This window comes from Tursiops truncatus, chromosome 20 (genome assembly GCF_011762595.2).
Source record: "Tursiops truncatus isolate mTurTru1 chromosome 20, mTurTru1.mat.Y, whole genome shotgun sequence".
Classification (NCBI taxonomy): domain Eukaryota; kingdom Metazoa; phylum Chordata; class Mammalia; order Artiodactyla; family Delphinidae; genus Tursiops; species Tursiops truncatus.
Window position 1 is genome coordinate 50,524,549 of NC_047053.1, and position 26,878 is coordinate 50,551,426.

General features: G+C 59.9%; 1 protein-coding gene across 5 annotated transcripts; it reads left to right on the forward strand.

Annotated features, from left to right (window-relative positions):
- On the forward strand, positions 1 to 26,878 carry RHBDF2 (rhomboid 5 homolog 2). 5 transcript variants are annotated; one of them, XM_033847804.2, is made up of 19 exons: positions 30 to 95; positions 12,515 to 12,716; positions 16,433 to 16,598; positions 17,660 to 17,790; positions 18,371 to 18,566; positions 18,651 to 18,857; positions 20,372 to 20,500; positions 20,849 to 20,967; positions 21,127 to 21,321; positions 22,277 to 22,388; positions 22,610 to 22,684; positions 22,868 to 23,029; positions 23,388 to 23,497; positions 23,648 to 23,711; positions 23,806 to 23,900; positions 24,130 to 24,205; positions 24,357 to 24,457; positions 24,636 to 24,789; positions 25,494 to 26,878. In XM_033847804.2, the coding sequence occupies exons 3-19, from the start codon at positions 16,455 to 16,457 to the stop codon at positions 25,911 to 25,913; spliced, it is 2,490 nt and encodes an 829-aa protein (XP_033703695.1). In that variant the 5' UTR covers positions 30 to 95; positions 12,515 to 12,716; positions 16,433 to 16,454; the 3' UTR covers positions 25,914 to 26,878. The 5 variants fall into 5 exon arrangements, with proteins under 5 accessions (XP_033703696.1, XP_033703695.1, XP_073653490.1 ...); XM_073797389.1 differs by lacking the exon at positions 30 to 95 and adding an exon at positions 509 to 588; XM_033847803.2 differs by lacking the exon at positions 30 to 95 and adding an exon at positions 608 to 2,613.

The window sequence follows — 26,878 nt, forward strand, 5'->3', positions numbered from 1 at the left end:
CGGAGGAGGGCGCGTTCGCTGTAGAGGAGAGGCGAGGGCAGTGGCGGAGATCAGAGAAGGCGTCCCGGAGGCGGGAGCTGCAGCAGGACTTGTAGGTGAGACCCTCCAAATGTGCTTCAGGGAAAGGGTGAGGGCTAAAAGTTTCGAGGGAACAGGCCCGTTTGGCCTAAGGATGAAGGCTCTGGAGGGAGGGGTATGGAAGGTGGCTGTCATTTATTGGAGGGGTTCTTCTTGGGGGTTGACCTGATGATGGTACTTCAGACCTAGATTATACGCTTTGTCGGGGGAGGAGAGGACGGCGCCCGGAAGAGACCAGCTCCGGCGGAAAATAGGGCTCTGCCCAGTAGGGGACACCACTAGGCCGACCGCGGAAGAGCGGCGCGAGCCGGGAGGAGCAGAGCAGGACACTTGCGCCTGGGACCGAGCGGGGCCCCACGGGCCCCGCCCCCCGGCGCCAGGCCCCGCCCTCCCGCCCGCGCGCAGGTAGGGAAGAGGCGGAGCGCTGGGGCCCCGCCCCCAGGAGCCACCGCCCAGGCGCCAGCCGGCGCCGCTAGGAGCCGAGTCCCGGGAACTTGGGGCCGCAGGGAGGTGAGCGCGGGGCGACGGGCGAGGCCGGGTTCGCGGCAGCCGGACTCCGGGCCCCGGAGGGGCCGTGGGGTCGCGCCCGAGCGTGCCCTGGGGCGGCGGTGCGCGGCTGGCGAAGGGGCCGGCGCTGCGGGTCACTCGGGCCCCACGTGGGCCGAGCCAGAGGCCGGGGCTCTACTCGAACGGGGCCGCTGGACCGGGTCTCCCGGCCCCTGGGACTCAGCTCGGACAAGACGCCTCAGGGGTCCCTGGGCCACGGGTCACCAGAGGTGGGGGCATGCCGATTGGGCAGAAGTTTAAAGTCCCGGGAGGAAGAGAGGGGACCGCCCCAGGGCAGGACCGCGCAGTCCCGCCTTCCTCCCAGAAGCGCCTGGAATTCATACCTTCCCCTCCCCTCCCCTTTCTCCTGGGTGAGCAGCCGCGGTCGGGGCGGAGTTTGTCCATTCAGTCTAGCTGAGGTGGAAACAGGTGCGGGAGGGTGGGCTCACAGCCAGGCTGGACCAGAGCTCAGAAATTGGACCCAGGACTCCTGACTTCCGGACAGAGGGGCTTGGAAAGGCTGCCCCTCCTCCGTTCCCCAGGGCACTGTGTTGGGTTAGAGAGGAGTATGTCCCTAGAGTATAAACCCACCACCCCAGAGCAGAGGGGAGTCCAGGTCTCAGCCTAACTGGGTGAAAGGCCAAGGGGGAGGCCTCGAATTGGAGCCCCTAAGAGGGAGTGTCTAAGGAGGGGAGGGCTTGCGGGTTTGACCCCACACGTGGACTGGCTTCTCTTTCCCAATGGCTATAGATTTAGGACCCTGTGTGGGTGGCATAATGAGCCCAGAGTCTGTGTTATGTTACTGTCACTTGCTGTAGGTAAAGCAGAGCAAAGAGTGGAAAGTGAAGCTTTTTTTTTTTTTTTGCGGTACGCGAGCCTCTCACTGTTGTGGCCTCTCCCATTGCAGAGCACAGGCTCCGGACGCGCAGGCTCAGCGGCCATGGCTCACGGGCCCAGCCGCTCTGCAGCATGTGGGATCTTCCCGGACCGGGGCACAAACCCATGTCCCCTGCATCGGCAGGCAGACTCTCAACCACTGTGCCACCAGGGAAGCCCGTGAAGCTTCTTTTAAAGCAGTGGTCCTCAGCAGGGGGTGACTTTTGCCTGCCAGGGGACATTCGGTAGTGTCTGGAGACATTTTTGGTTGTCACAACTCCGGGGAGGGGGTCTAGGGTGTAGAGGCCAGGGATGCTGCTAAACACCCCGCAGTGCACGGGGAAGCTCCCACCACGAAGAATTACTCAGCCCGAAGTGTCAGTAGTGCTGTGCTGAGGTTGAGCAACCCTGGCGCAGTACCCGGGCCACCAAGTTACTTCTCATTGACTGCCCCTCCCTGCCTCAGTTTCCCCAGGGGTTAGAGGAGGAACTTGGAATAAGCCTAAATGAGATAAGCGGTAAGGAGGTGTGAGGGCAGTTACGCCCTAGCAGTAGGCCTCCCTTGGTGCCACAAGCCGGCCTCTTCCCTGCTTAAACCACGAGCCCTGCAGGAAGCAGTTCTCGGTGCTCTGGGGGAGGCGCTGGGAACAGGGGCCCTCTCACAGCTCTGTCCTGGAGTGTTTCGCCCCTAGGGCACCTCCCACGCAGGGTGAGCCAGGGCAACCCTGGAGGTCAAATACCCCTGAGGGGGGCCGGGGCGCAGAGCTCTGTTCTCATAGGTTTTCCCAACGTTGGATTGCTAGGTGGGCCTGGACGCCTGACGCCATGTGACCAGCTGTAATTTTCCCTTCTGAATCCACACCTGACTCCTCAGTCACTTACACCAGGAAAATAACATCTGAGGAATAACAGGGCGCCTAATTCCTTGCGGCTCCCCAATCTGCTTCCCTCCTGCAGTAGGAAGTTCCACCGTGGCTGTGGGAACCCTGGGTGAGACAAGAGGCCCGGGGTGGGCCCAGCTGCTGGTGGAGTGATGCGCCCCCTGCTCGTGGTGTTAGCTCAGCACCAGTGAGAGATGGAGGACAGCAGAGCCACAGGCCTGGGGTTCCCCCGGTAGGCATGACTTTGAATTATTTGGGTTGGACTCAAGGAGTATGCTCCCGCTTTGTAGGGAATTGGGGCGGGGGGCTGTCACAGAGGGGCAGGATGGGATGAAGCAGCCGTTCATGCCCAGGAGCCCAGGCCACCTCACTGCCCTCCCTTCCCACTCCCTGACAATATCCATCCCTCCCTCCCCCCACCACCCTGTTCACTTCTGGACCCTGGCCTCCTGACCTGGGAACCCTGGTGGGGTCAGAGGGCAGGTGGCAGTTTCTGGTTTGACTTTTGCTTTTGGGGGCTTCTTTTGGTCTTTTAAGTTTAAAAGGCTGGAGTGAGACTTTCATCTGTTCAGCTGAAAAAAAAACCAACCCCATAATAGTGACCCCCATCTGTTGTGTGCCTCTCAAGGCACAAAGCAGCATTCAGACTTGGACAGAGCTGTTCAGGAAGTAATTGTCAGGGCCTGACATTGAACCTGGGCTGTCTGTTCCCAGGCCCAGCCCTAAAACCTTCTGCCACCTGCCAGCAAGAGTACCAGGTGACTCCTACCTGATGTGCTCATTTCTGAGTTGCAGCCATACCTGGTGTAACCCACACGCACATATGCACACAGGCACACGCTCATTGCCTAGATGGGGACTCCTGGCCCTCGAAGAGGAGGAATAATCACACCAGAAATGCACTGTGGGAGCAGCTGGGGTCCGAGCCCAGCTCTGGGTCAGTGGTGGTGTTTTCACTGTGGCCAGAGCTCTTCACAGGGTTCCTGTTGATTTGCTGTGCACACTTGTCCCCAGGCGAGACCCCAGATGAGAGCAGGAAGTCAGGGGTGTGTGTTTGTGCATGTGACTGAGATGAGCCACCTGGCGCCTCCCTTTGGGTCGGGATTGGGGTGGCCCCGGCCCCCTGCCTGCCACCTGGTGCAGCGTCAGGGGAGATGTACTCTCCAGGTTGCGGTTCCCCTTGGGTCTCTGTGACACCCACTTTGGAGCAGGCCTCAGTTTTGCCCCGGCCAGTGGGGATTTCCAGAGTGAGCTCACGCCTCTGCTCCCAGTTTCCCATCCGGCTGGGCCAGGCCGGGGGAGGAGTGGCGGGGACGTCAGTGCAGGCTGACCTAGCGCGTGGGGACCCCGGCAGGGAGGCTGCCGTGCAAGGGCAGCTCTCAGGACTGGCATAAAGGAAACAGTTTCTTCTCAACTTCAGGGCAGTATAGACAGCCACTGTGTCCACATTCCCTCACGCGGTAAGTTTATCCAGGGACCCAGATGCAAGACTTGAGGTTTCAAAGCTACGGGAAGGCACATTCCAAGCCCCTCTAGGAAAGTGTTTGGAGCTAAGCGGGCAGGGCAGACGAGGTGGGCCATCAGGGTCGCTGGTCTGGAGGGTGAGGGGCAGCAGTGGGAGGGGGTGATTCCCAGCTTGGGGAGCCAGGCCCAAAGGCTGGCAGGCACCTGGGCTATGAGAGTGTGGTCAGTAGGATGGGGGTCACTTAAGTAGTCCGTACCTCAGTTTCCCCAGTGGGCTCACAGTAGTCTGCTTGGGAGGGTTGCTGTGAGGATTCCAGTGGCGACTCATGTAAAGCCTGGGCAGGTGCCCGGCTGCACTAAGAATGCAGTGGGCGAGCTGTCACAGTAACAGGAACGTGTCTGTGTGCCCTGGCACAGACTCATGGTGATGCCAGAGGTCTTACCTCGTCTCTTGAGCTGTTGGGAGGAGGACGTGAGAACATACTGCAGAACGGCAGCGCTGCTGTTATCCTGCAGAAGTGGCTGTGTCGGGGGGGAGGGGACCCCCAGCACCACGGAGGCCATGGGAACAGTGAGTGGGTTTCCATCTGGGAGTGGGGGATCAGGCTGTGAACTGCTGGCCCCCGCCCTCCAGCATGTGCGTCATGATGGTGGGGGTGGTGGTCGTGGAGGCCGTGTCCTTCAGCCCTTGCTCCCTCTGGCTGGGCTTCTTGGAGGTGGGAGCAGGGTAAGCTTGGTTTTCTCTGCCTCCCACGTGTGGCCCCGGAGCTTGTGGCGAGAGGGTCCTCAGGTGGTCCTGCCCGGCTGCCAGCAAGAAGCACCTTTTCCCCCTCCTGGTGGCTCTCCCCAGGTCATGCCTCTAGTGTGGGCCCCAAAGGCCTGGAAGAGAAGGTGGGAGAGCTGCCGTGGGACCGGGCAGAGGCAGGACTTGGAACTGCAGTCTGGCCTGAGCCCTGGCTGTTTAGCTCATGGCTTTATCAGCCAATGACAATCGTGAGATAAGGACAAGGGTGAGAGGATGCTTGTGAAAGTCCTTAGATAAGCTGGGAAGTGGCATCAAGCCTTAGGTGATGTCATTTCTGCTTGGCGGGCTGGGAGGGACTCATGAGTCAAAGGCCTGTGCACCTAAAACTCGTCCGCAGCGCCTGAGTCACCACCCCACTGCCCGTTCTTTTGCCACTTTGCTCGACCAGTTCCGAGGTGGCAGGAGGCCACAGCCCCACCACGTAACTATGTAACCTTGGACAGGGGACTTCACCTCTTTGAGCCTCAGTCTCCCCACCTGTCAAACAGAGATCTGTCACCTCTGGAACTCTTGGCTCAGATGTAGAAACCAAGTGAGCGATGGTGGCAGAGGTCAGCTGGGAATAATAGAAGCTACCAGTTACCAGCCACCAATTGTGTCCCAGGCACTGTTCACTCATGATCTCGTGTCATCCCTGGGGATGGGGGCTGCATCATATCATTTTGCAGCAGAGGAAACTGATGCTCAGAAGTGATAACTTGCGCAGTCTCCCAGCGGGTAGGTGGCCAAGCCAGGGTTTAAGCCCTGTCTCCAGCTCCCCAGCCCTCATTTCTCAACAAGAGAACCCATACAGCTCCAAAGCAAGATGGGGGGATGGGGTTAGTGACGTGTGTGGAGAGCTCCCTTGGTCTGAGTGGCCTGGATGGCCCACGTCCATGTACCCCGAAGCCCTCGCAGCAGCCTTTGGGACTGGGGCCAGCCTCTTCCAGGGAAGGAGCAAAGCCCCAGGGCAGGATTCTGGGAAGTCTGGTTTATTAGCTCCTTAATGACTGTTTACAAGCTGAAAAGTGTTTGCCTGGCATGTTCCCTCCCTGCTGACAGCCGACCTGGGCCTCCAGCAGTGAGGGGCACCCAGCGCCCTGTCCTGAGTGTGTTGAGGTGAGGGACTCAGGGCCGCCCAGGGCCTGACTTCCGGCTGAGTGACGTTGCGTGAGGTGCTTACCTCTCTGTGAGATATGGCCAGACTTTGTCCCTCAGCTGCCTGTGCTCCCAGGGTGACCCCTGGCTAATGGTGACAAAGCCACCTAGATTTCAGACCCCTGGGAGGCTCCTTAGCGTCTTATGCATAAACACACTGAGGCTCAGAGATGCCAAGCGGCTTGCCCAAGATCACACAGCGGTCAGGGCTGGGACTCTGACCCTGTGCCTCCCCCAGCTGGACAGTGTTTTCATTGTCTGGAGCCAGGCCACGAGGAGTGGGTGGAAGTTGGGTGGACTCCACCCTTGCAAGCACGGGACAGAGGCCTGCTCTGTGTGCCGAGGTTAGTCGTGTCTGGAAACAGCCTGGTCGCACCTCGGGGTGTGGGAGCCCCAGCAGGAGTGAGGTGGGCCTCTCCTGCTCCCCCACCCATGCTGCACCCCATTCTCCCCCACCACTGAGCATGTGCTAAGCCTCTGCCTGTTCCAAGGTCCAGTGGAAACCCCACTCCCACTACTTCAAGATCCCAAGAGAGGCAAATCCTCATGAGTGTTTGGAGCAAAGCCTGGTTCACCTCACACCTGGGACAGCATGGTGCCCAGAGGTGCTGATTCCTCTCCAGGATCCCTCCTGTGCCCTGGTGTCTGGCCTGGAAGGACCAGAGGCTTCTGGGCCCCTAGGGGCCACTTCTGACTCCTGTCCTTCACAGCAATGCTCAGGGAACAGCAGGGTTGGGACAGAATAGGCCACCTTCCCAAAGGAGGCCGGGCTGCTGGGTAGAAAATCCTAGGACCCGGCCACTCTGCTCCCTTCCCGCTGTTGTCCTTAAGCTGCCATCGGCCCCCAGGCTCTGGAAGCCGCTACTGCCTGGGGTCTGGAAGGTCTCTGCTCAGCTGCTCTCCCCTGATCTGCTTCCATCAGCAGCTTCTGGAGTCCAGAGATTCCCAGAGGGGCCTCTGGGAGGGCACCACGGTGGGCAGGGCCCAGCATTGTGGTCAGTTGGGGAGATCTGGTGCCGCTTCCACTTCCAATAATGCCTGTCCCTGTATGTTGCCAGCAGCTGCCACACCTTAGGCCGTGGGGACATGGGGCTCGGGCACTCCCAGCTGGGTTTCTGGAATTGGGGTCCCCACAGAATATGGGGGTATTCACATCGCTGCCAGCCCCGCTGACGTGTGGTCCTGAGAAAGCCTCCGGGCGGAACAGAGTGGGGCTGTGAACATGGCAACCCGTCCTCCTCGCACCCACACGCTCTTGGCGGACACTGGGTTCCAGGCTGCCACCAAGAGCATGTGCCCAGCTCCCACTTCCCGTGTCTGGGGTCGGCCGTGATGCCCAAGCCACTCTAACTGGGTCACGGGGAGCCCAGAGCCTGGGGTCTGATGGGGACGGTCACCAGGTCCCTGAACCTGTCCCCAGGTTCTTTATCTTCTAGAGTTTGAGCAAAGCCGTTCAAGGTGGAGGAGAAATCGGGGCCTCCCCAGGCCGGGGCCCTCTGTGAGTGGGGCCTCTCCCTGCGGCTGGAGCACAAACCCACAGGTGGTTTCATTTTTCCTCTCCATTGGGGGCAGCTGGGCTGAAGGGCGGGCGTGCGCTGGGGCAGCCTGTGAAGTGTGTCTGCCGACTGGCACCTCTAGGGAAGTGGCCGCTTGCCAGGAGGGAGAGCGGCCACAGGGACGGCTCCTGCCGGCTTCTGGAGATAGATAGGTGTCCCCTCCCCCCCTGCCTTCTCTAGCTCTGATGATTGGGTCTGGCGCACTTTACTTCCCTCCCTCTTGGTCTGTCCATTTTTTGTCTTCCTAATCCTGCGTGACCCCCAGCTGGGTGCCTTTGCTCCCTCCTGCCCGGCGCTCCTGTCCCCACCGGCTCTCGCCAGGGCAGGGAGGCGTCCTTGGTGAGTCACCGGCCGTGCCGGGCCAGCGGGTAGGGAGCCTGGGCGAGGTTGCAGTCTTTACATAAGCTGCTCCTGCCGGGCCTCGTGGCAGCCGGAGTGGCTCCGAGATCAGCAGAACCAGGGGTTCCGCTGGGGATTGCACCCTGGGCGAGGGCCAGCTTCCTCCTTGCTGCTTTCTAAAAATGACCCAGTTCCCAGAAGGGCTGTGGGGAGGGAAACATCGGGTTTCGGTTTCTGTGACAGGGAAGCCAGGGAGAGAGGCCACTTCCTTGCCCCCTGCCCTCACCCCGACATCCTGTGATTCAGCGGGGGACAGGCAGGTCCCAGCGGCCCTGGCCGCCTCCCTTCCCTGCAGACGGCCTGCCCACCGCCAGCTGGGCGGAACCTCTGGGCCAGGTGGTGGTTTCTTCCCTTTCTCTGTTCAGGGGGCCTGAGGCCCTCCCCGTGGGGGTCCCGTAAACTTCCTGACCATGTCTCGTGGTTCAGAAAGCCTGTTTCCCCTCCTCCAAGGACCCCTCCCTTCTCTCTGTCCCCATTTCTGACCACACGCAGGCTGAGTCCTCGTGTCAGTCGCCTGCTTCCGGCTCATGAGGTCCTCACAGCCGGGGGTATGGAGAATCCATCCACCGTTAGCAAGACCAGGGGAGCTTTCAGAAACCTGCTAGTGTGTCGGTGGCGGGCAGGTAGAGAGGGAAGGCGGGCGCCGGAGCCAGACTCCTCAGGACCGCGGAAGCACACGTGGGGGCAGGTGGGGAGGGGACAGTGGGCCCATGCAGCCTGGGGAGGGGGCACCCTGCCAGCGTGTGCCCTGGTAGTGCTCTGGCGGGGGACCCGCGGGGGAGGCCCGGCTCACCCTGGCCGTGGCTGCCGGGACGGGCTCAGCCGGCCGTGCTCAGCTCCACCCTCTGTGGGGAAACCGGCTTCCCCAGCGGCACCAGCTTGTAGTTTCTGAGTCTGTGTTTCTGCCACATGTGCCAGCTCCTGGATGCTGCTAAAGGGGTTAGGCTACTGGGTGTGGGCATAGTGGTGGTTCAGACCCTGGGTCGGTCAACCCGTGGGTGCCTCGGGTGATGTGAACTCTCTACTGCGCTGCTTCTTTGGATATGCACCCCCTGCTACCCCATGCTGGACCCCCTCTCTCTACCCAGGGCCTTTTGGGGGTCTCCTAGGTATCCTGGGGCTGAAGGCTCTTTTCTGGGGAAGGCCCCACCGAAGCCAAAATTGTTGCGGGCAAGTGACAGTGGCCAGCCGGGTGGGCCAGGCCCTCAAACCCCGCCCCCCCCCGCCCACGGTCTGGGTGCCGCCGCAAGCCTGGGGGTCTCAGAGAGCAGCGGATGTGACTGGGCCAGGAGGAAGCCTGGTCCCAGGCTGTCACAGCTTCCTCTGCAGTGAGGAAGCACTTTGAGGGTGCGGGAGGTAAGGGCTGGGCGGGGCGGTGCTCCCAGTGTTCCAGCACTTTTTCTGTCTGGTCTCTGCCGTCTGGGCTGCCCCATGCCCTGGACTTGGGTTACGCAGGTGCCCAGAGTGGGTCCGACGACCCCTGCATCTGCCCCGAGCACTTGCCGCCCCCTCCCCCTCCCTCCCTGAGCCCCGAGGCAGGGGCTGGGCTTCTGGTGCACCTGCCTACCATCTCTGCACAAGTTGGGGGCACGCGGCCTCAGGAGCAGGCCCTCCCGTCTGTGGTGGAGAGCGAAGGGGCAAAGTGGTGTGTTTTTGTGCATTTGTTTTTTGGCCATGCCCTGCAGCATGCGGGATCTCAGTTCCCCAAACAGGGATCGAACTCGTGCCCCCTGCAATGGAAGCGCGGAGGCTTAACCACTGGACCACCAGGGAGGTCCCCAAAGTGGTGTTTTTATGCCAAACGTGTGGGCCTCACGTGTGTCAAAGCTGGGCCATCACCTTGTCCAATCCCTTCGCTTAACAGAGAAGGAAACTGAGGCTGTGCCGGTCACGCTGCTTACAGGCCAGGGCTCTCAGCACCGCCCTATGAGGACGGTTAAGTGGCTCCCCGGGAGAATGTGCCCCAGCCCTGCCTCTGCTCTCCAGGGCCGCGCCACTTCTCTTTGGGACCCCTAGGATTTCCCTGGGGTTGGTCCAGTCTCACCAGTCCTTCGGCCTTGGACTGAGTCTGCCCTTCTTCCCGTCAGAAGATTGGGACAGATGCCAGCAGCACGGCAAGTCCTGGGCTACGGGTCCCAGCCAGGGGTGGTATGGCCTTGGGATGGGAGGGCTAGTTGGGGAATCTGGGCTGTGCTGGAGAAGGGGGGAAACAGGAGGTCCTCTAGGGACTCATCCTGGGACAGCAGCCTCCATCCTTGGCCGGGCAGTGGTCACAGAGCAGGGGTTGGGCAAGCAGCGCTCGGTAGGTCCTTCCGGAATGAGCCGCTTCCTGGGCTGGCTGCAGGATTCCGGAAGACAGTTTCTGTTCAGGGTCAGTGTGGACCTACCATCTGCAGCCGTGCAGGCGCCCACCCTCTCCCCCGCCTTCCATCCAGTTAGCCATTACCAGGGCTAACTGGGTTGTGGACCCTGTGTTGCCCAGGGGTGGGTGGGAGATACCTACCTGTAGGCAGATCTCTGTAGGATGCTATGAGAAAGTGGTTGATTTTGGCTGGTGGTAACGCGACAGGCTCCCTGGAGGAGATGACACTTTACCCTCCTTAAAGCAGCTGGTAGGTGTTGGCCAGGCAGATGGGGTGGAGCCTGGTGGGCCAGGTGCAGGGCCTCAGATGAGAGGAAGCAGGAGCTTGGGGAGCTGTGGGGGATGTGGTGTGTCCAGTGGTGTGTGGGGCAGGTTTTGAAGGGCACTGGTGTTGACTGTGGGGAGATGTAATCAGCTGTGAGCTCCAGAAGGATCCTACCTGCTTGGTGACCTTACCCAAGCTCAAACCTGGCAGCTCCACGCTTACCACCAGCCTTCCTCCACTGCATCCCTCCCTCCTTGGTGCCAGTTTCCAAGGGCAGTGCCCACCTGGTGCCTTCTCACTGTACCCTGGTCCCAGAGGAGGCCAAGCTGGAGAACTTTCTGTGCAGGCGTCCCAGGTGAGGCTGTTGTCTTGGAGCTGTCCACAGAGTGGTGCAGAGTGGCGTCCGAGGCGCCAGCCAGGCCAGCACCACGTCCTGTCTGTGATCTCCGAGTGGCTTCATCATCCACGGCCTGTCTGCCCCCTGGGATGAAGGGTCAGGACTCCCTGCACTAAGCGTAGAAGGGTGATGTCCAGGTCTTGCTCAGGCCTTAAGCAGGGAGCGTCCTGGGCCTCCAGCTCTGCCTCAGATCCCTCTCTGGCACCCCCTCCACACCCAGAGTTCCTCTCACCTGTAGTTGGATGACTTCAGCAACCAAGTGAAAGACCCCGCTCTAATATGTAAAGCCAGAGGGGTGCTGCCCCATGGAATCAGAGGGGAGCCCAGACCCTCCCCCGGCCTCCAGTTCACCCCATGGCAGCCCCTTGGGCACCTCTGGGTAACCCCAGCCCGCTGAGGAACACAGTTAGCAAAGTGCTGAGATGCCCGACCAAGTTTCCCTCCAGGCTGGACTCTCTACTCTGTCTCCCTGATAGGAGGCTGTCCAGCCTGAAGTGTACCCCAGCTTTAAGGGGGGGGGGCGCCTGTTTTCCGAGGAGACTTCAGGCCCTATAGCCAGAGCAGTTTGAGTCCCAGCTGCTCCCCTTCCTGGCTGTGTGAGCTTGGGCAAGTTACTCAACCCCTCTGAGCTTCCATTCTTTTTTTGTTTTGTTTTGTTTTTGGTTTTGTTTTTTTTACCATACGCAGTCCTCTCACTGTTGCGGCCTCTCCCGTTGCGGAGCACAGGCTCTGGACGCGCAGGCTCAGCGGCCATGGCTCACGGGCCCAGCCGCTCTGCGGCACGTGGGATCTTCCCGGACCGGGGCACGAACCCGTGTCCCCTGCATCGGCAGGCAGACTCTCAACCACGGCGCCACCAGGGAAGCCCTGAGCTTCCATTCTTATCCACAAAATGAAAGCGATGATAATGTCTATCTCGAAGGGTGTTTTGAGGACAAAGCGGGATAATGCACGCGAAGGGCCGAGGAAGCCCTGGCCCACCTGGGGCCCTGACCCTGTCCTGCCCCCAACGGCCCTCGGCGTTCTACCAAGCCGGGGCTGCCGGGTGCTCTGCTACACGGTAATGTCCCCTATGCGGGACTTCTCAAAAACAAAGGCTTGCCCTCGAGTTGTTCCCTTTTTTTGCACCAAGCTGCATATGTGGCATCTTAGTTCCCCGACTAGGGCTAGAACCCGTGCCCCCTGCCGTGGAAGCACAGTCTCTTAACCCCTGGACCGCCAGGGAAGTCCGCAAATTGTTCGCTTTTTAATCCTTACTTTTATGTTGTGTGGATTTTACCTTAAAAAAAATTAATTTAAAGAACCAAAACAACAGCAAAACATTTCCGAATCATTTGAACACTGCCTTGAATATTTGGCTTACTTTAATTGAAAACAGGTCTTAATCAGAAGATAGGCAATAATGCCTGCGTGTTTTAAAGTTAAATGTTTCTAGTAAAGTTCTGTAGAAACAGGAAAAGAAAGTAGGGACCATCTTGATTATGGTTCCCAGCCCAGAGCCCAGGTCTTTAGGTGGTTTTATTAGGTAAATGCCCAGAGGCTGCTGGCCTCCAGGCCCTCTGAAGCATCCAGCTCATCACCACAAGGGCCTTTACTCCAGGGGGAGGAGGAGGAGAATATATCTCTTAATCCCTCACCTATGAAGCTGGTGGAATTATCCCCATTTTATAGATGAGGAGACTGAGGTCAATAAGATCAAAAGGTGCAGTAGTCCTGACACCCTTGAGCCTGCACTCCCTTCCTTATAGGCTGTGAGCACCAAGGGAGCTGCCCTGCTTGACCTGGAGCCATCCGTCCATCTTTCCTTCTGTCTCTGCATCCATCCACCTCTCCGCAGAGCTGAGGCTTCACCCTAGAGCATCTGTGCAGAGTGAGGAAAGGACTAGAACATGCTCTAAAGCCCTCTGCAACAAGACCCAGGAAGGTGTGAGCTCAACCCAGACCCTGAAGGTAGGAATCTGGGTAGCCGAGTGGGCTGGACCCCAGGTACCAGCTGCTTTGCTTGCTTGCTTATCTGATTTTCAACAACTACGTCCTAATGCCGCATGGGGGCCAGCACTCTTCTGGCAGTGGAGATGCAGCGCGAATGAGACAGAAAGAGGGCAGCGAGGGAGGTGAGCAGGGTGAAGTGATGGAGAGGCACATGGGGTAGAGGGGGAGCTGCCTCAGGCAGCCAGGGAGGGCTGCTTGGAGGAGGTGGCGCTCAAGCTGGGACCAGAATGATGAGAAGGAGCTACCTGCTCTGCTGTGTGATGATCTTATCTGGGGAGGAAGGGACCAGCAGGGGCAGAGGCCCAACGTTTATGGAGCACCTGCTGGAGACTTTTTTTTAACCAGCTTTACTGAGATATAGTTCACATTTAATTTATGTAATTCACGTAAAACTCATCCATTTAAAGTGTACAGTTGAATGGTTTTTAGTATATTCACAGGTGTATGTAACCATCACCACTGTCAACTGTAGAACATTTTCATCATCTCAGAGTGAAACCCACGCCCCTTAGCTGTCATCCTCCAGCCCCCTCCCCCAGCCCTAAGCCACGACTCATCCTTCTGTCTATAGATTTGCCTCTTCTGGACTTGTATTTGGACCCCTGGAGTAAGTGGTCTCTGTGTCTGGCTTCTTTCACCTGGCGTAACATCCCCCAGGTTCATCCACACTGTAGCCCGTCTCAGCGTAGCATTCCTGTTCGTGGCTGAGTAATAGTCCACTGTGTGGATTAACACATTTTTTGTATCCATTTGTATGTTTTTTTCCCACAGATCATAGTACACTTTAAAAAAAATCTTAATATTATAGTTGATGTACAATGTGTTAGTTTCAGGTGTACAGCAAAATGATTCAGTTATACGTGTACATTTATCTCTTCTTTTTAAGATTCTTTTCCTATATAGGTTGTTACAGAATATTGAATAGAGTTCCCTGTGCTATACAGGAGGTCCTTGTTGATTATGTTATGCATAGTGGCGTGTGTATGTTAATCCCAACCTCCTAATTTATCCCTCCCCCCATCCATTTGTATGTCGGTGAGCATTTGGGTTGTTTATACCTTTGGGCCGCAATGAACAGGCCGCTGTGAACATTCCTGAACAAGTTTCTGTGGCCACGCTGCCTGAGTGTGTGTCATGCGTGCAGTCGTTTGATGCCCAGGACACCTCTCCGGCGGAGCGGGTTATTCCTCCCTCGTAAGGTGAGGACTTGGGTGACCCATGGTCAAGTGCAGGTTAAACCCTGGCCACCCGGCTCCAGTCTGTGCTTTTGACCACAAGCCCTCAGCACCTCCTCACAGAGGCTTGGTAGGTGCGGGGCGGTGAGGGGCCCAGGGTGCCCTGATGGGGTGGGGAAGGAACAAGGAGGAGACAAAGCCACAAAGGGTCCAGAGGCCCCAGTGAGAAGTTTGGACTTTGCTTTAAGTGAGAGCTGGAGATCCTGGCCTAGCGTTGAGCAGGGAGTGACATGGTATGATTTGCACGTTTCAAAGGTGGATTCTGCCGCCGTGTGGAAAATGGTCCCGGGGTGGGAGCTCGGGGGGGCAGCAGGTAGAGGAATCTGGAGGCTGTGGTCCTTCAGATGAGAGGCGACGGTGGCTCTTCTAGGAGCTGGACAGAGAGTGGGGAGCGGACAGACTGGGAACAGAGGTGGCTGCTGCCTTGCCCGGCCGTCCCACACCTCGGCGCCCGTCCCATGGCTGGAGGGCTCCTGTGTGACTCTCCCCTGAGTTGGCAGATGGATGTGAGGTCCCTGGCCTTGTGCGAGGGGAGAGAAATCAAACCTGCCCCAGCAGCCTTGGGACGTGGGGAGAGGAAATAGTGAAGGGTTTTAGCAAGAAAAAAGTCACGGGCAGTGTGAGAGATGAAATGGAGAGAATAGATGAGGCGGAGGTGTTAGTTCTGGTGGGTCAAGGGGGGTGTGGGTGTCAGTGGCACCATGATGGCTATGGAAAAGCCCCAGGTGGAGGTAAACTGCTACTTCCTCCTGGCTGGGCCATTTGGCAAGATCCATTGAAATTCAAGATGCAATTACTCTTCAATCCGGCAACTCCACTTCTAGAAGTTCGTCTTGCGATAATACTGGGACAAGTACACACGGTATAGGCAAGGGTGTTCGTTAACACTGGACATGAATCTAAACAACCATCAGTCTGGAATTAAGTAAATCTTGGTACGTTCCACTCAGTGAAACCTTCCCAGTCATCAAGAAAGATCAGGTAAAGCTATCTGTCTGCATTGACAGGGAAGGATGTCCACGCTATAGAAGAAAAGGTATGAGTGCGTGTAAAATGTTAAGTACACGTGTCCTTTTCCAAGTGCAGAGAGGCACCTGGAGAGGGGTGCACACCGAGCTCTTTCCTGGAACGTGGGGTGACAGGCGGGCCAGGAGTTCACTTTTCTGCTTTACAGTCTTCTGAGTCTTTTTTTTTTTTTGGCAAGGTTCATATATCATCTTTATCATTAAGATATAATATTCTTCCTTTGTGAAAAGAAAAAAGTACCAGACAGGTGGCAGTTTCACTTTCCTTTGAAAGAGGAACCTGCCAACCCTGGGGGACAGGGACCGGTACGTTGGCTTTCTCATCTACCTGGGAATTAGGCTGAGCTGCTCCTTCCTTGCTCAAAGCCCAGGGATCTCTCCTCTGAGAACCACCTGCTCCCTGCACAGCTGTGGGCCCCTTGTCTGTGGGCTGCCTGGAGCCTTTCCCCTTGTCCTCCCCCAAGCCCTGCCCCCAGGACGAAGGCAGGGCTCTTTGGCCAAGGAAGCTGCCTCTGGCCCCCTGGCCTGCTCTGGCCAGGCTGATAAGGTGGCCAAGATCACGGCAGCTCTGCATCCCTGGCCCTCAATGTTCCTTTCTGGGTGAGGTCCTTGCCTGAAGCAGAGAGACTGGAAATGGAACGAGGTGGTGAGCTGGGGACCTCCCAGACCCCTGCTGCCCTGGAATGCAAATGAAGGATGAAAATACACCTTCTCACCCTGCCCCACACAGCCCAGAGTCAGTCTCTGCTTCATGGTTTAGTGTCCAGAGTTAGGTTTTTGTTCTGTTTTGTTTTTTCATTGATATACTTTTATTTGAGAATGTTTAAATCAATACAGAGAAACTAAATTTCAGAGACACTGAATATCATGAGTTTGGATATCATTACTTTATGGTAAAAGAAACACGGAAATTATTTACATGATGAAAGATTTCAGAACTTCAGTGGCAGCTTCACGTGATGCCATTTCGATAGTGACTTATTTTAGTCGACGTATTTTCCAAGAACGTCACCGTCTCTAAAGAAGAAATCATCCTTGTCGTCTAGAACTACTTTGGTGCCTTCATATTCTGGGAGAAGAGCTTTATCTCCCACTTTCACACTAACTGGTTGAATCTCTCCACCCTTTCCTTTAGAGCCGGATCCAACAGCTACTACCGTTGCTTGCAGTACTTTTCCTTGTGATTTTTCTGGAAGCATAATGCCTCCTTTGGTTACAATTTCGGCTGCACTTCTTTCAACCTTCGCCTCCCTTCCCGGAAATCCAGAGTTAGGTTTGAACCAACTTTCTACAGGTTGTTCTCAGTCTGGGCTGCCTGCCCAGGTACCACCCTGACACCCTGGACTGTCCCCGTGTCCCCTCCTGTCCTGCCGCCTCTTGACACACCTGTGCCCCCTCCCTGTTTCCATTCCAGTTGCCCCACCCCCCCGCCCACCATGGCCTCCGCTGACAAGAATGGCGAGAGCGTCTCCTCGGTGTCCAGTAGCCGCCTGCAGAGCCGGAAGCCACCCAACCTATCCATCGCCATCCCTCCGCCCGGGACCCCGGACCCCAGCGAGCAGGCCAGCATGCTGCCCCAGGTAAGGGAGCAGCTGGGCGCTCGGCGCCCTGCCACCGGCCACCGCTGTGCTCCCATGACACCTTTCGGGCAGTTTCACTTCCCGGAGGAGGGCTTTCTGGAGCCACAGCTGCCCTGTGTCCCTGCTGTAGGCTGTACCCCGTCCTTCCTGGCCCCACACTTCACAGGGGGTGGGCCCTGAGCTCAGTCTCTGTCTCATGGTGGGCCAGGGAAAATAAGAAACACTTGCCGGTTCCGCCGGGAATTGGCTGTTTCCGTTCCCTTGCCCGAGCCCTGGCCCTTCTGCGGGCGGTGGGCTGCCTGTGACTTGGGGGAAGGGGCACAGCGCGCCTGCAGCACCAGCAGCTGGATCCCAGCGCCCAGCTCCTGCGGGGGAACGGGGGGGGGGGGGGGGAATCAACGTTGCCAGCAGTCCGGTCCGGACCAGCGTTCCATAAAGAGCTCATTGAGAACTAGCTGCAAAGAGCGTGGGCTAAAAAAAAAAAAAAAAAAAAAAAAAAAAAAAAAAAAAGGCTTCCCTGGTGGCGCAGTGGTTGAGAGTCCGCCTGCCGATGCAGGGCACACGGGTTCGGGCCCCGGTCCGGGAGGATCCCACATGCCGCGGAGCAGCTGGGCCCGTGAGCCGTGGCCGCTGAGCCTGCGCGTCCAGAGCCTGTGCTCCGCAACCGGAGAGGCCACAGCAGTGAGAGGCCCGCGTACCGCAAAAAAAAAAAGAAAAAAAGAGCGTGGGCTCCCCGCGCAGCCTGGGGCACCGGGGAGGCTGTCTCATGCCGCCCACTCATGCCAAGGGCTCTTTCAAACATGTAAAGCCAGGCGAGGCCAAGGCTTAGCCACGGCTAAGGCCTAAGGCAGGAGCGCTGGATAGGGAGCTAGGGAAGCGTGTGCTGGGATCGCCGAAGACACTAGAAAATGACGATTTGACCCTCGGAATGAAAGCAGCTTGGGGTAGACTCGGGTCGAGGTTTGTTCTGTCTGGGTCTTCACATTGGGAGCCAGAGCAGAGCCAGCCTGGGATCTGGGCTGCAGGCAGTCACAGCCCATGCTCCTGCCCGCTGTCCACAGAGGCCCAGGAACCCAGCCTTCCTGAAGAGCGTCAGCCTCCAGGAGCCGAGGGCACAATGGCAGGAGGGCGGCTCGGAGAAGCGCCCCGGCTTCCGCCGCCGACAGGCCTCCCTGTCCCAGAGCATCCGCAAGTGAGCACGCCCGCCGCGTCCCCACCTCCTCCCCACCCACCCTGGGCCAGTCAACTCTTGGGACCTGGGCCCTGGGCCCTTCCCGGGAGGCACGGGCAGGCAGCCCATGGTCCAGGTGGGGAAACTGAGGCCCAGGCTGCTCTGTGCCTGGTAGGAAGCCACAGTGAGGAGGCTGAGGGGAGTCAGGGAGCTGGGGGTGGACCCCTGCCCTTCACAGCAGCTCCCGGGGCCTTCCCAGCTCAGCCCTCAAGCTCTTGACTTGAATCCCCCTCTGCCCATCTGGTTCCTGGGCACCGAACCAGGGGTCAAGGGGAAGCTGATCTGCCCCTCCCACTGCGTACGCACACACACGTGCCCCCTCACCTCCCCTGCACACACGCACGTGCCCCGTCACCTCCCCTGTACACACGCACGTGCCCCGTCACCTCCCCTGCACACACAAACGTGCCCGTCACCTCCCCTGCACACACACGTGCCCTGTCACCTCTCTTGTCACCTCTCTGCGCACATGGCCTTTCTCTCATTGCGGTCGCTCCCCTGTCACACACCTGCCTGCTCCCCACCCCATCTGCTCCCGCAGGGGCACGGCCCAGTGGTTCGGGGTCAGCAGCGACTGGGAGCTGAAGCACCAGCACTGGCAGCGCAGGAGCCTGCGCCACTGCAGCGCCCGCTACGGCCGGCTCAAGGCCTCATGCCAGCGGGACCTGGAGCTCCCCAGCCAAGAGTTGCCCTCCTTCCAGGGCACCGAGTCTCCAAGACCCTGCAAGATGCCCAAGGTGGGCTCCAGCGGGGGCTGCGGGGCGGCAGATGACTTGGCCCAGGGCCCAGTTGACTATGCTCACCACCTCCCTCCCGTCCAGATTGTGGATCCCCTGGCCCGAGGACGGGCGTTCCGCCACACGGACGAGGTGGACCGGCCCCACGCCCCGCACCCACCCCTGACCCCTGGGGTCCTGTCCCTCACCTCCTTCACCAGCGTCCGCTCCAGCGGCTATTCCCACCTGCCCCACCGCAAGAGGATCTCTGTGGCCCACATGAGCTTTCAAGCTGCCACGGCCTTCCTCAAGGTAAAGACACCTCTGCCCAGCCTGCTCCCTCTCTCTCCCCAGAGCATCTCTCTCCCCAGGCATCTCTCTCCCCAGGCATCTCTCTCCCCAGAGCATCTCTCTCCCCAGGTGTCTCTCTCCCCAGGCATCTCTCTCCCCAGAGCATCTCTCTCCCCAGAGCATCTCTCTCCCCACGCATCTCTCTCTCCAGAGCATCTCTCTCCCCAGAGCATCTCTCTCCCCAGGCATCTCTCTCCCCAGGCATCTCTCTCCCCAGAGCATCTCTCTCCCCAGAGCATCTCTCTCCCCACGCATCTCTCTCTCCAGAGCATCTCTCTCCCCAGAGCATCTCTCTCCCCACGCATCTCTCTCTCCAGAGCATCTCTCTCCCCAGAGCATCTCTCTCCCCAGAGCATCTCTCTCCCCAGGCATCTCTCTCCCCAGGCATCTCTCTCCCCAGAGCATCTCACTCCCCAGGCATCTCTCTCCCCAGAGCATCTCTCTCCCCAGGTGTCTCTCTCCCCAGGCATCTCTCTCCCCAGAGCATCTCTCTCCCCAGAGCATCTCTCTCCCCACGCATCTCTCTCTCCAGAGCATCTCTCTCCCCAGAGCATCTCTCTCCCCAGAGCATCTCTCTCCCCAGGCATCTCTCTCCCCAGGCATCTCTCTCCTCAGAGCATCTCTCTCCCCAGAGCATCTCTCTCTCCAGAGCACCTCTGTCCCCAGGCATCTTCCTCTGTGCCAAGGGCAGTGGTTGCTCCGGGATCCCTGGGCGCCAGACCCACGTCCTTCTAGTGGTCCCACTAGAAGTGGTCCACTTCTAGTTGTCCCTAGTGTGGACAGCTGGTTTCTGCACTGACACATAAGGTGGAAAGTAGGAAGTGAAATGTGCAGGCACCACTCACTGACCTGTGTTTACTGAACCCCCTTATGTGCTGGGCACAGGGGCTACAGAGTGAGTTGAGCCAGTGTCGCTGCCCTAGAGGAGCCCTCAGCTCGGGTGAGGGCAGGTGTCAACCATTCAGTGTGATAAGTGCTGGGGCCCACCCATAGGAGAGGCTGGTGTCAGGGAAGGCACTTGAGAAATATAAGGAAAGGTTTGCCAGGAAGGGAACAGCATTGTCAGCAAGGGGAACGGCCTGTGCAAAGGCCTGGAGGTAGGAGGGAGTAGCAGGTGGTTTTAGTGAAGTGTGTTTACAAGAGGAATGACAGGAGATGGGATCAAAAGGTCAGCAGGGCCCTGGTGTGCCGTGCCAAGAAGCCGGTGGGAATAAGGGTGCAGGATGAGTGGTGGGGTGTCAGGTGCCCAAGCCAGAGGGCCGGAGGTCACCAGGGAGAAGTTAAGAGCCAACCATGTAGAGATTGCTGCAGTCAGGCTACGCAGGAGCCGGAGCCCGGTCCTGGCCTCTCTCGCAGATGCACATGCTCTGGGCAGGGTCCCACCTCCCCAGACAGATGGGCTTGACAGACTCCTTTGGTGTCAGGGGCAGGGGTACCTGACCTGGGCTTGACGCCCATGCTTCTGTCTGGCACAGGGGCGCTCGGTAATGGATGCCGCAGGACAGCGGTGTCGGGTGGTCAAGCGCAGCTTTGCCTACCCCAGCTTCCTGGAGGAGGACGCGGTCGATGGAGCAGAGACATTCTACTCCTCATTTTTTAGTAAGGCAAGCATGGCGTGTGTGGGCCCTCGGGGTCGGGGGACCGGGGTGGGTGGGAGCCAGGAGAGGTCACCCGGCCTCAGTCATGCTCTGCTGGGAGCCCCTGGGATGTCCAAAGGCCCGTCGGTGGGATGGGGGTGCGTCTTTCTGTCGGCAGGGCAAGGACCTGGGGTGAGGAAGGGTGCCAGCCGGGAAAGTCCCCATCAGGGCCCACAAACACGTGCCTTCTACCTCCCTTCCAAAGAGCCTGTCCGGCTTTGTCCTGCCCTTTGATTGAGCTACTGGGGGCAGTGCTGGAGACAGTGACTCCTCACATTGTCTCCTTCTGTGTCCCCGACTCCACACCCACTCCAGGAAGAAATGAGCTCCGTGCCTGACGATGTGTTTGAGTCGCCCCCACTCTCTGCCAGCTACTTCCGGGGCATCCCACGCTCGGCCTCCCCGGTCTCCCCCGAAGAGGTGCAGATCCCTCTGTGAGTTCTGGGCAATCCTCCAGGTGGAGGGAGGTGGCACTGTGGAGGAAGAGCCCAACGACCCTGCCAGGGGGCTTCCCTAGACCACAGGTCCCTCCGGACCCCCGTCATGGGATGTGGGAGGGGAGGACACCAGGCTGAGACCACCATCCTCACCAGGAAGGAGTCTGACCGAGCCCCGGTGCCCGCGGCCAAACGTGGCAAGCGTATCGCATCCAAGGTGAAGCACTTCGCCTTCGACCGGAAGAAGCGGCACTACGGCCTGGGTGTTGTGGGCAACTGGCTGAACCGCAGCTACCGCCGCAGCATCAGCAGCACCGTGCAGCGCCAGCTGGAGAGCTTCGACAGCCACCGGTGAGCCACGCGGGCCTGGGGCCCCACCCACTCTGTGACAGTGCGGGGAGAGCCACTCCCAGGCATAGGCCCAGGGGAGAAGGGCTGAGAGCCATCCAGGAGGGCCTGGGAGCTTCCAGGTTCCCCTGGGGCCCCTCCCGAATCTCCCCTTATTGTTCATCGAGTCTTTGGGTCAGGGGAGCAGGGACGGCCCCTAGGGTCACCCTACAAGCATGCACGTCACCTGGGAAGGGTTGTCGGCTGTTGCTGCCTCTTTTCCACCCTCCCCGCTTTCTGGACTTGCTTCCTCTGCGGGGAGCAGGGCGGGCGGGGTAGGTCAGAGGGGCAGTTAGAAGCTGTGACCACGAGTGAAGGGACTGTGAAGAGGCCTGCACACAGACCTTGGGGGAAGCCAGAGGATTGGGAAGAGGCCATTCTCAAAGAACGTACAATTAGCAGCAACCTGCTAGACATTGGACCCTAAGTTTAAAAAAATTAAGTGATAGCAGGTGTGGTGAGTGTCCTGGAGAAGGAGGACAGAGACTGGGAGTGAACAACTGGTGGGGGGCAGCGTCGTCAGGAGCAGCAGCAGTTAGCTGGGTGAAGAGAGACGGCAAGGGCATCCCAGGCAACGGAAGCATCATGTGCAAAGGCCCTGGGGCTGCGGGGATTGGGGTTTGTTCCAGGAACTGCAGGAGAAGGAGAGGAAGGAGGCCAGGGAGGTGGGCAGACGTAGCAAGGCCTTGCAACCAGTGGGGAAGGAGCCATGTTAGACTTTATCCCCAGGGCAGCGAGAAGCCATGGAAAGGATTTAAGCTGGGAGAGACGCAGAGAGGTGCATTTTAAGAGTTGCTGTGGAGAAGGATGAGTTGGAGGGGAGTAGTGGAGGATAGGGAGCAGGTGCGAGCTGTCGGCGGCTGGGGCTGAGGGTTGGGATGTGACTTTGGCTCCGCTGACCCGAGGCCTCTGCCCGCAGGCCCTACTTCACCTACTGGCTGACCTTCGTCCACGTCATCATCACACTGCTGGTGATTTGCACGTACGGCATCGCGCCGGTGGGCTTCGCCCAGCACGTCACCACCCAGCTGGTGAGTGGGGCTAGGGAAGGGGGGCTCCGCCCTGGGGATCCTAGCCTCCCCCAAGAGGCGGCAGCATCTTGGGCCACCCAGGCCCTCCCACAGCAACAACCTGGCCCAAGCAGGAGGGTGCTCTGGGCTCACCACTGCTTTGCTTCTCAGCCCCTTCCCCGGAGGCCCTTTCCTGGGACAGAGAAACCCCTGACCCCCCCGTCCTTCCACCTCTGCACCAGGTACTCAGGAACAGAGGTGTGTACGAGAGCATGAAGTACATCCAGCAGGAGAACTTCTGGATTGGCCCCAGCTCGGTAAGGGGCCCAGGCAGGGACAGCATCTCAGCAGGGAGCCTCTGGCCTCTGCCACCCCCAGCTGAGCAGGAAGGGGCTTGGCTTGCCTGGAAGCCCCCCTCATCATGGGCCCCCAGGGGGAGACTCTCAACGGAGCAGCCAGGTCTGGACCCGAGCTCACTCCCCACCACCCTCCGCCCCCAGATTGACTTGATCCACCTGGGAGCCAAGTTCTCACCCTGCATCCGGAAGGACCAGCAGATCGAGCAGCTGGTGCTGCGGGAGCGAGACCTGGAGCGGGACTCGGGCTGCTGTGTCCAGAATGACCACTCGGGCTGCATCCAGACGCTGCAGCAGGACTGCTCGGTGGGGGCAGAGGCCCTCCGACCCCTGCGAGCCCCACCCTGGTCCCCTGCACCATCTCCACTTGCCCCAGCCTGGGGGAGGGGCCCTTCAAGGGCAGTGTCTACGTGGCCTCTGTCCTTCCTCTACCCTCCCTGGCATCACACACCCCTGCACGCAGCTCAGCACAGGGAGGGTGCCAACCTCCCCAGCCCCAGAGCGGTGAAAGCTGGGTCTTGGGAGTGTCAGTGGGGGTGGGGGTCTGGGAGATGAGCCTGAGCCCTGGACAGCAGGGCAAGAGCCCCGGCCCTGGAGGGGCCCTTGCCCACTCTGATGGTGGTGACCTTGTCCTAGCCGTGACCAGCCTGCCTCCATCCTCCAGGAGACTTTGGCCACTTTTGTCAAGTGGCAGGATGATACGGGGCCCCCCATGGACAAGTCTGCGCTGGGCCAAAAGCGGACATCGGGGGCCGTGTGCAACCAGGACCCCAGGTACAGTCCCGGGAGACCCACAGCTGAGCTGAGGAGATGGGGCTGAGCATCACGTGGTCTGTGCCACCCATGGGGATGTTGGCCAGTGGGCGTGGCAGGCCGGGGATGCCGTGGCCCCTCATTTTGCCCCTCTCCGACCTCTGCTTCCAGAACCTGCGAGGAGCCGGCCTCCAGTGGTGCCCACATCTGGCCCGATGACATCACCAAGTGGCCGGTGAGTGTCCAGGGGGGAGAGTGGTCCGGGAAGGGTGGGGAGGGCCTGCGTGCTGCTGCACAGCCCTAGCCGCTGCCTGTGCCCCTCCTGGCAGATCTGCACGGAGCAGGCCAAGAGTAACCGCTCGGGCTTCCCGCACATGGACTGCCAGATTCGGGGCCGCCCCTGCTGCATCGGCACCAAGGGCAGGTGAGCTGGCCTGGGCCCTGGGCCCGGAGCCCCTGTGCTCCCCCTCTGTCACCCACCGCCCAGCTGGCGTTCTCCCTCCCCACTCGGGGGCCGTCCGTGGTGTGGGCAGGTTCCTGCAGAGGGGCACCGCGTCCTGCCAGTGGTGCCTGCTGCGGCCGGGCACTGGGCACTAGGCGGGGGCGGGCAGGACTCAGGGCCCTGGCGTTCGCCTTGCCTCCCTGTCCCCCAGCTGTGAGGTCACCACTCGGGAATACTGCGAGTTCGTGCACGGCTATTTCCACGAAGAGGCCACGCTCTGCTCCCAGGTGAGGTGGGGTCTGGTGGGGCCCTGGGCACGAGCAGCCAGGTGCAGCAGCCTGTATGCTCTCCTGCAGCGGGTATCTGGTCCTACCCCCTACATCGGGGCCTCGGACCCAGCGGGATCCTAGGCGCTGACTGCCGTGCTCTCACCCCCAGGTGCACTGCTTGGACAAGGTGTGTGGGCTGCTGCCCTTCCTCAATCCTGAGGTCCCAGATCAGTTCTACAGGCTCTGGCTGTCTCTGTTCCTCCACGCTGGGTAAGAGGTGCCTCGCTGCCCACCCCCCAGACCCCTGTGGTGCCCGCCCACCTGGACTCCCGGAGGAGGGGCCCCTGGGCCAGGGTGCAGCTGGCATGACCTGCCAGACCCCGCTGCTCCCGAAGTCACTGGCTGGCAGACGGGGCGGGGGGCTGATGCCCAGTGTGTCCCCGCCCAGCGTGGTGCACTGCCTCGTGTCTGTGATCTTCCAAATGACCATCCTACGGGACCTGGAGAAGCTGGCCGGCTGGCACCGCATCGCCATCATCTTCATTCTCAGCGGCATCACCGGCAACCTTGCCAGTGCCATCTTCCTCCCGTACCGCGCGGAGGTAGGGACCCAGGATGCGGCAGGGAGGGCTAGCTCTACTGCTTCCACGCCTCCCACCTGGCTTGGCCTGAGGGACGCACAGCCCCTGCCACGTCAGGCTCAACAGCGGATGGACAGCTAAGCTGGGGGCTTCCCAGCCAATTCCTTAGTCCATCCCGAGGCGCGAGGGAGCAGTGATGCCCCTGGGTCACGTGTAGAGGTCACCTCCAGGAAGACCTGGACCCCGTCCCTCACTCTGCCTCTTTGCTTCATTTCTCTCCGCGACCATGACCACCGCCTGCAGCGCGTCCCATAGCTGTGAGTTGGGCCATATGAAGTTGCCCTCGTGCAACCGTTCTTGACCCAAAGAAACGGCAGTGTTTTGATCAGCCAGCCTCACGCTGTGGGCTTGTTCAGTGTCGGTCTGTCCCTCCCCACGTGCGCTGCCTGGAGCAGTCTGTCTTGCTTATGGCACTGGGCGTGCGCGTAGTAGGTGCTCAGTGTCGCAGAAAGGGTGGGTGGAACGAGCCCAGCTTTGTTCCAGCAGCTCCAGCTGCACCTCTCCTGCCCCCCGGCCATCAGGTTCGGGGTCCCCACCCTGGGAGGGGCTCACGGAGAGGATGACCCAGGTCCTGGGGCTCCAGCCCGGCTGTGCCCAGGCCTCCCCACAGGCTCCCACGTGGCACCCGGAAGTGACCCTGTCCCCTCCCCATCCACCCACCGCAGGTGGGCCCGGCAGGGTCGCAGTTCGGCCTCCTGGCCTGCCTCTTCGTGGAGCTCTTCCAGAGCTGGCAGCTGCTGGAGCGGCCCTGGAAGGCCTTCCTGAACCTGTCGGCCATCGTGCTCTTCCTGTTCATCTGCGGCCTCCTGCCCTGGATCGACAACATCGCCCACATCTTTGGCTTCCTCAGCGGCCTGCTGCTGGCCTTCGCCTTCCTGCCCTACATCACCTTCGGCACGAGTGACAAGTACCGCAAGCGCGCCCTCATCCTCGTGTCGCTGCTGGTCTTCGCCGGCCTCTTCGCCTCGCTGGTCATCTGGCTCTACGTCTACCCCATCCACTGGCCCTGGATCGAGTACCTCACCTGCTTCCCCTTCACCAGCCACTTCTGCGAGAAGTACGAGCTGGACCAGGTGCTGCACTGACCACCTGCCTGGCGGGGCTGGCACGGCTGCTCCCACGCAGCTCTGAGGACGTGGAGACTGTGCCCGGGCCAGGCTGCCTGCCTGCACAGCGCCCACCCCCGCTCCAGAGACCCTGTGGGGCCGGCCCTGCTCCCAGGAGCTCTGCCCCCAGGAGAGGCTGAGTCCGCGGGAGACGGTCATCAAGGGCGGCTCCTTGGGGGACTGAGGGCCCCCTTCCCCAGGCCTGGGCTGGGGGACACTCCGAACATGTGTTTCTCTGCAGCTCAGGGCCCAGGCCCTGACATCACCCTGCTCCCCTGCTGTCAGGACCACTTCCTGGGGGGGTGGGCTCCTTTCTTCCCAAGGTCCTGGGCTGCTGCCCATCTCCCACCTCTGGCTCTGCTGGTACGTTCCCCCTCCCCGTTGCTGTGAGCCTGCCCCTCCTGGGGACCTGGCTGGGGTTCCCACCAGGTTCCCAGCCCTGCCTGGCCACGGCCCCTACCTGTTTCCCCTCCCATCTCTGCCCTGTGAATCCACGCCCTGCACTCATCCGTGGCCTGGTGAGCCTGCCCATAACCTCCGGGTCCAAACCTTCTGGGACAGGGTTTGGCAGTGGCCTGGGGCAGAGAAGGAGCCAAGAGACACAGACTGGCAATCCGAGAGCCTCCGCTGAGCTCAGCAAACAGAGGCTGAACCTGCCCCGCACCCAGGCCCCCCAGCCCCTCCCAGCCCAGTCCCTTCCTTCAAGTCAGTGTTCTGCCTCCTGGGGCTGGACTGACGCCAGCCAGCCAACCATCCTTTGCCTCACTCCTGCCCAGGTGAGGGCAGGGCCACCCCAAGGACCCGTGTCCAGGGGTTGTCCAAGGTCAGTCAGACCTTTTTTTTTTTTTTTTACCAGTTTATATTATGGTCCTAATTTTTTTTAAAGTAACGCTAACTTTGTATGGACGATGTCTGAAATGTATTAAATGATATTCTTTAAGAAA

Coding starts and splice junctions, on each gene's coding strand:
- RHBDF2 (XM_033847801.2), top strand. CDS start 2,576: ATGGAGGACAGCAGAGCCACAGGCCTGGGGTTCCCCCG. Junction 2,614..16,432: donor ACAGGCCTGGGGTTCCCCCG/GTAGGCATGACT, acceptor TTTCCATTCCAG/TTGCCCCACCCCCCCGCCCA. Junction 17,791..18,370: donor CTGTCCCAGAGCATCCGCAA/GTGAGCACGCCC, acceptor CTGCTCCCGCAG/GGGCACGGCCCAGTGGTTCG.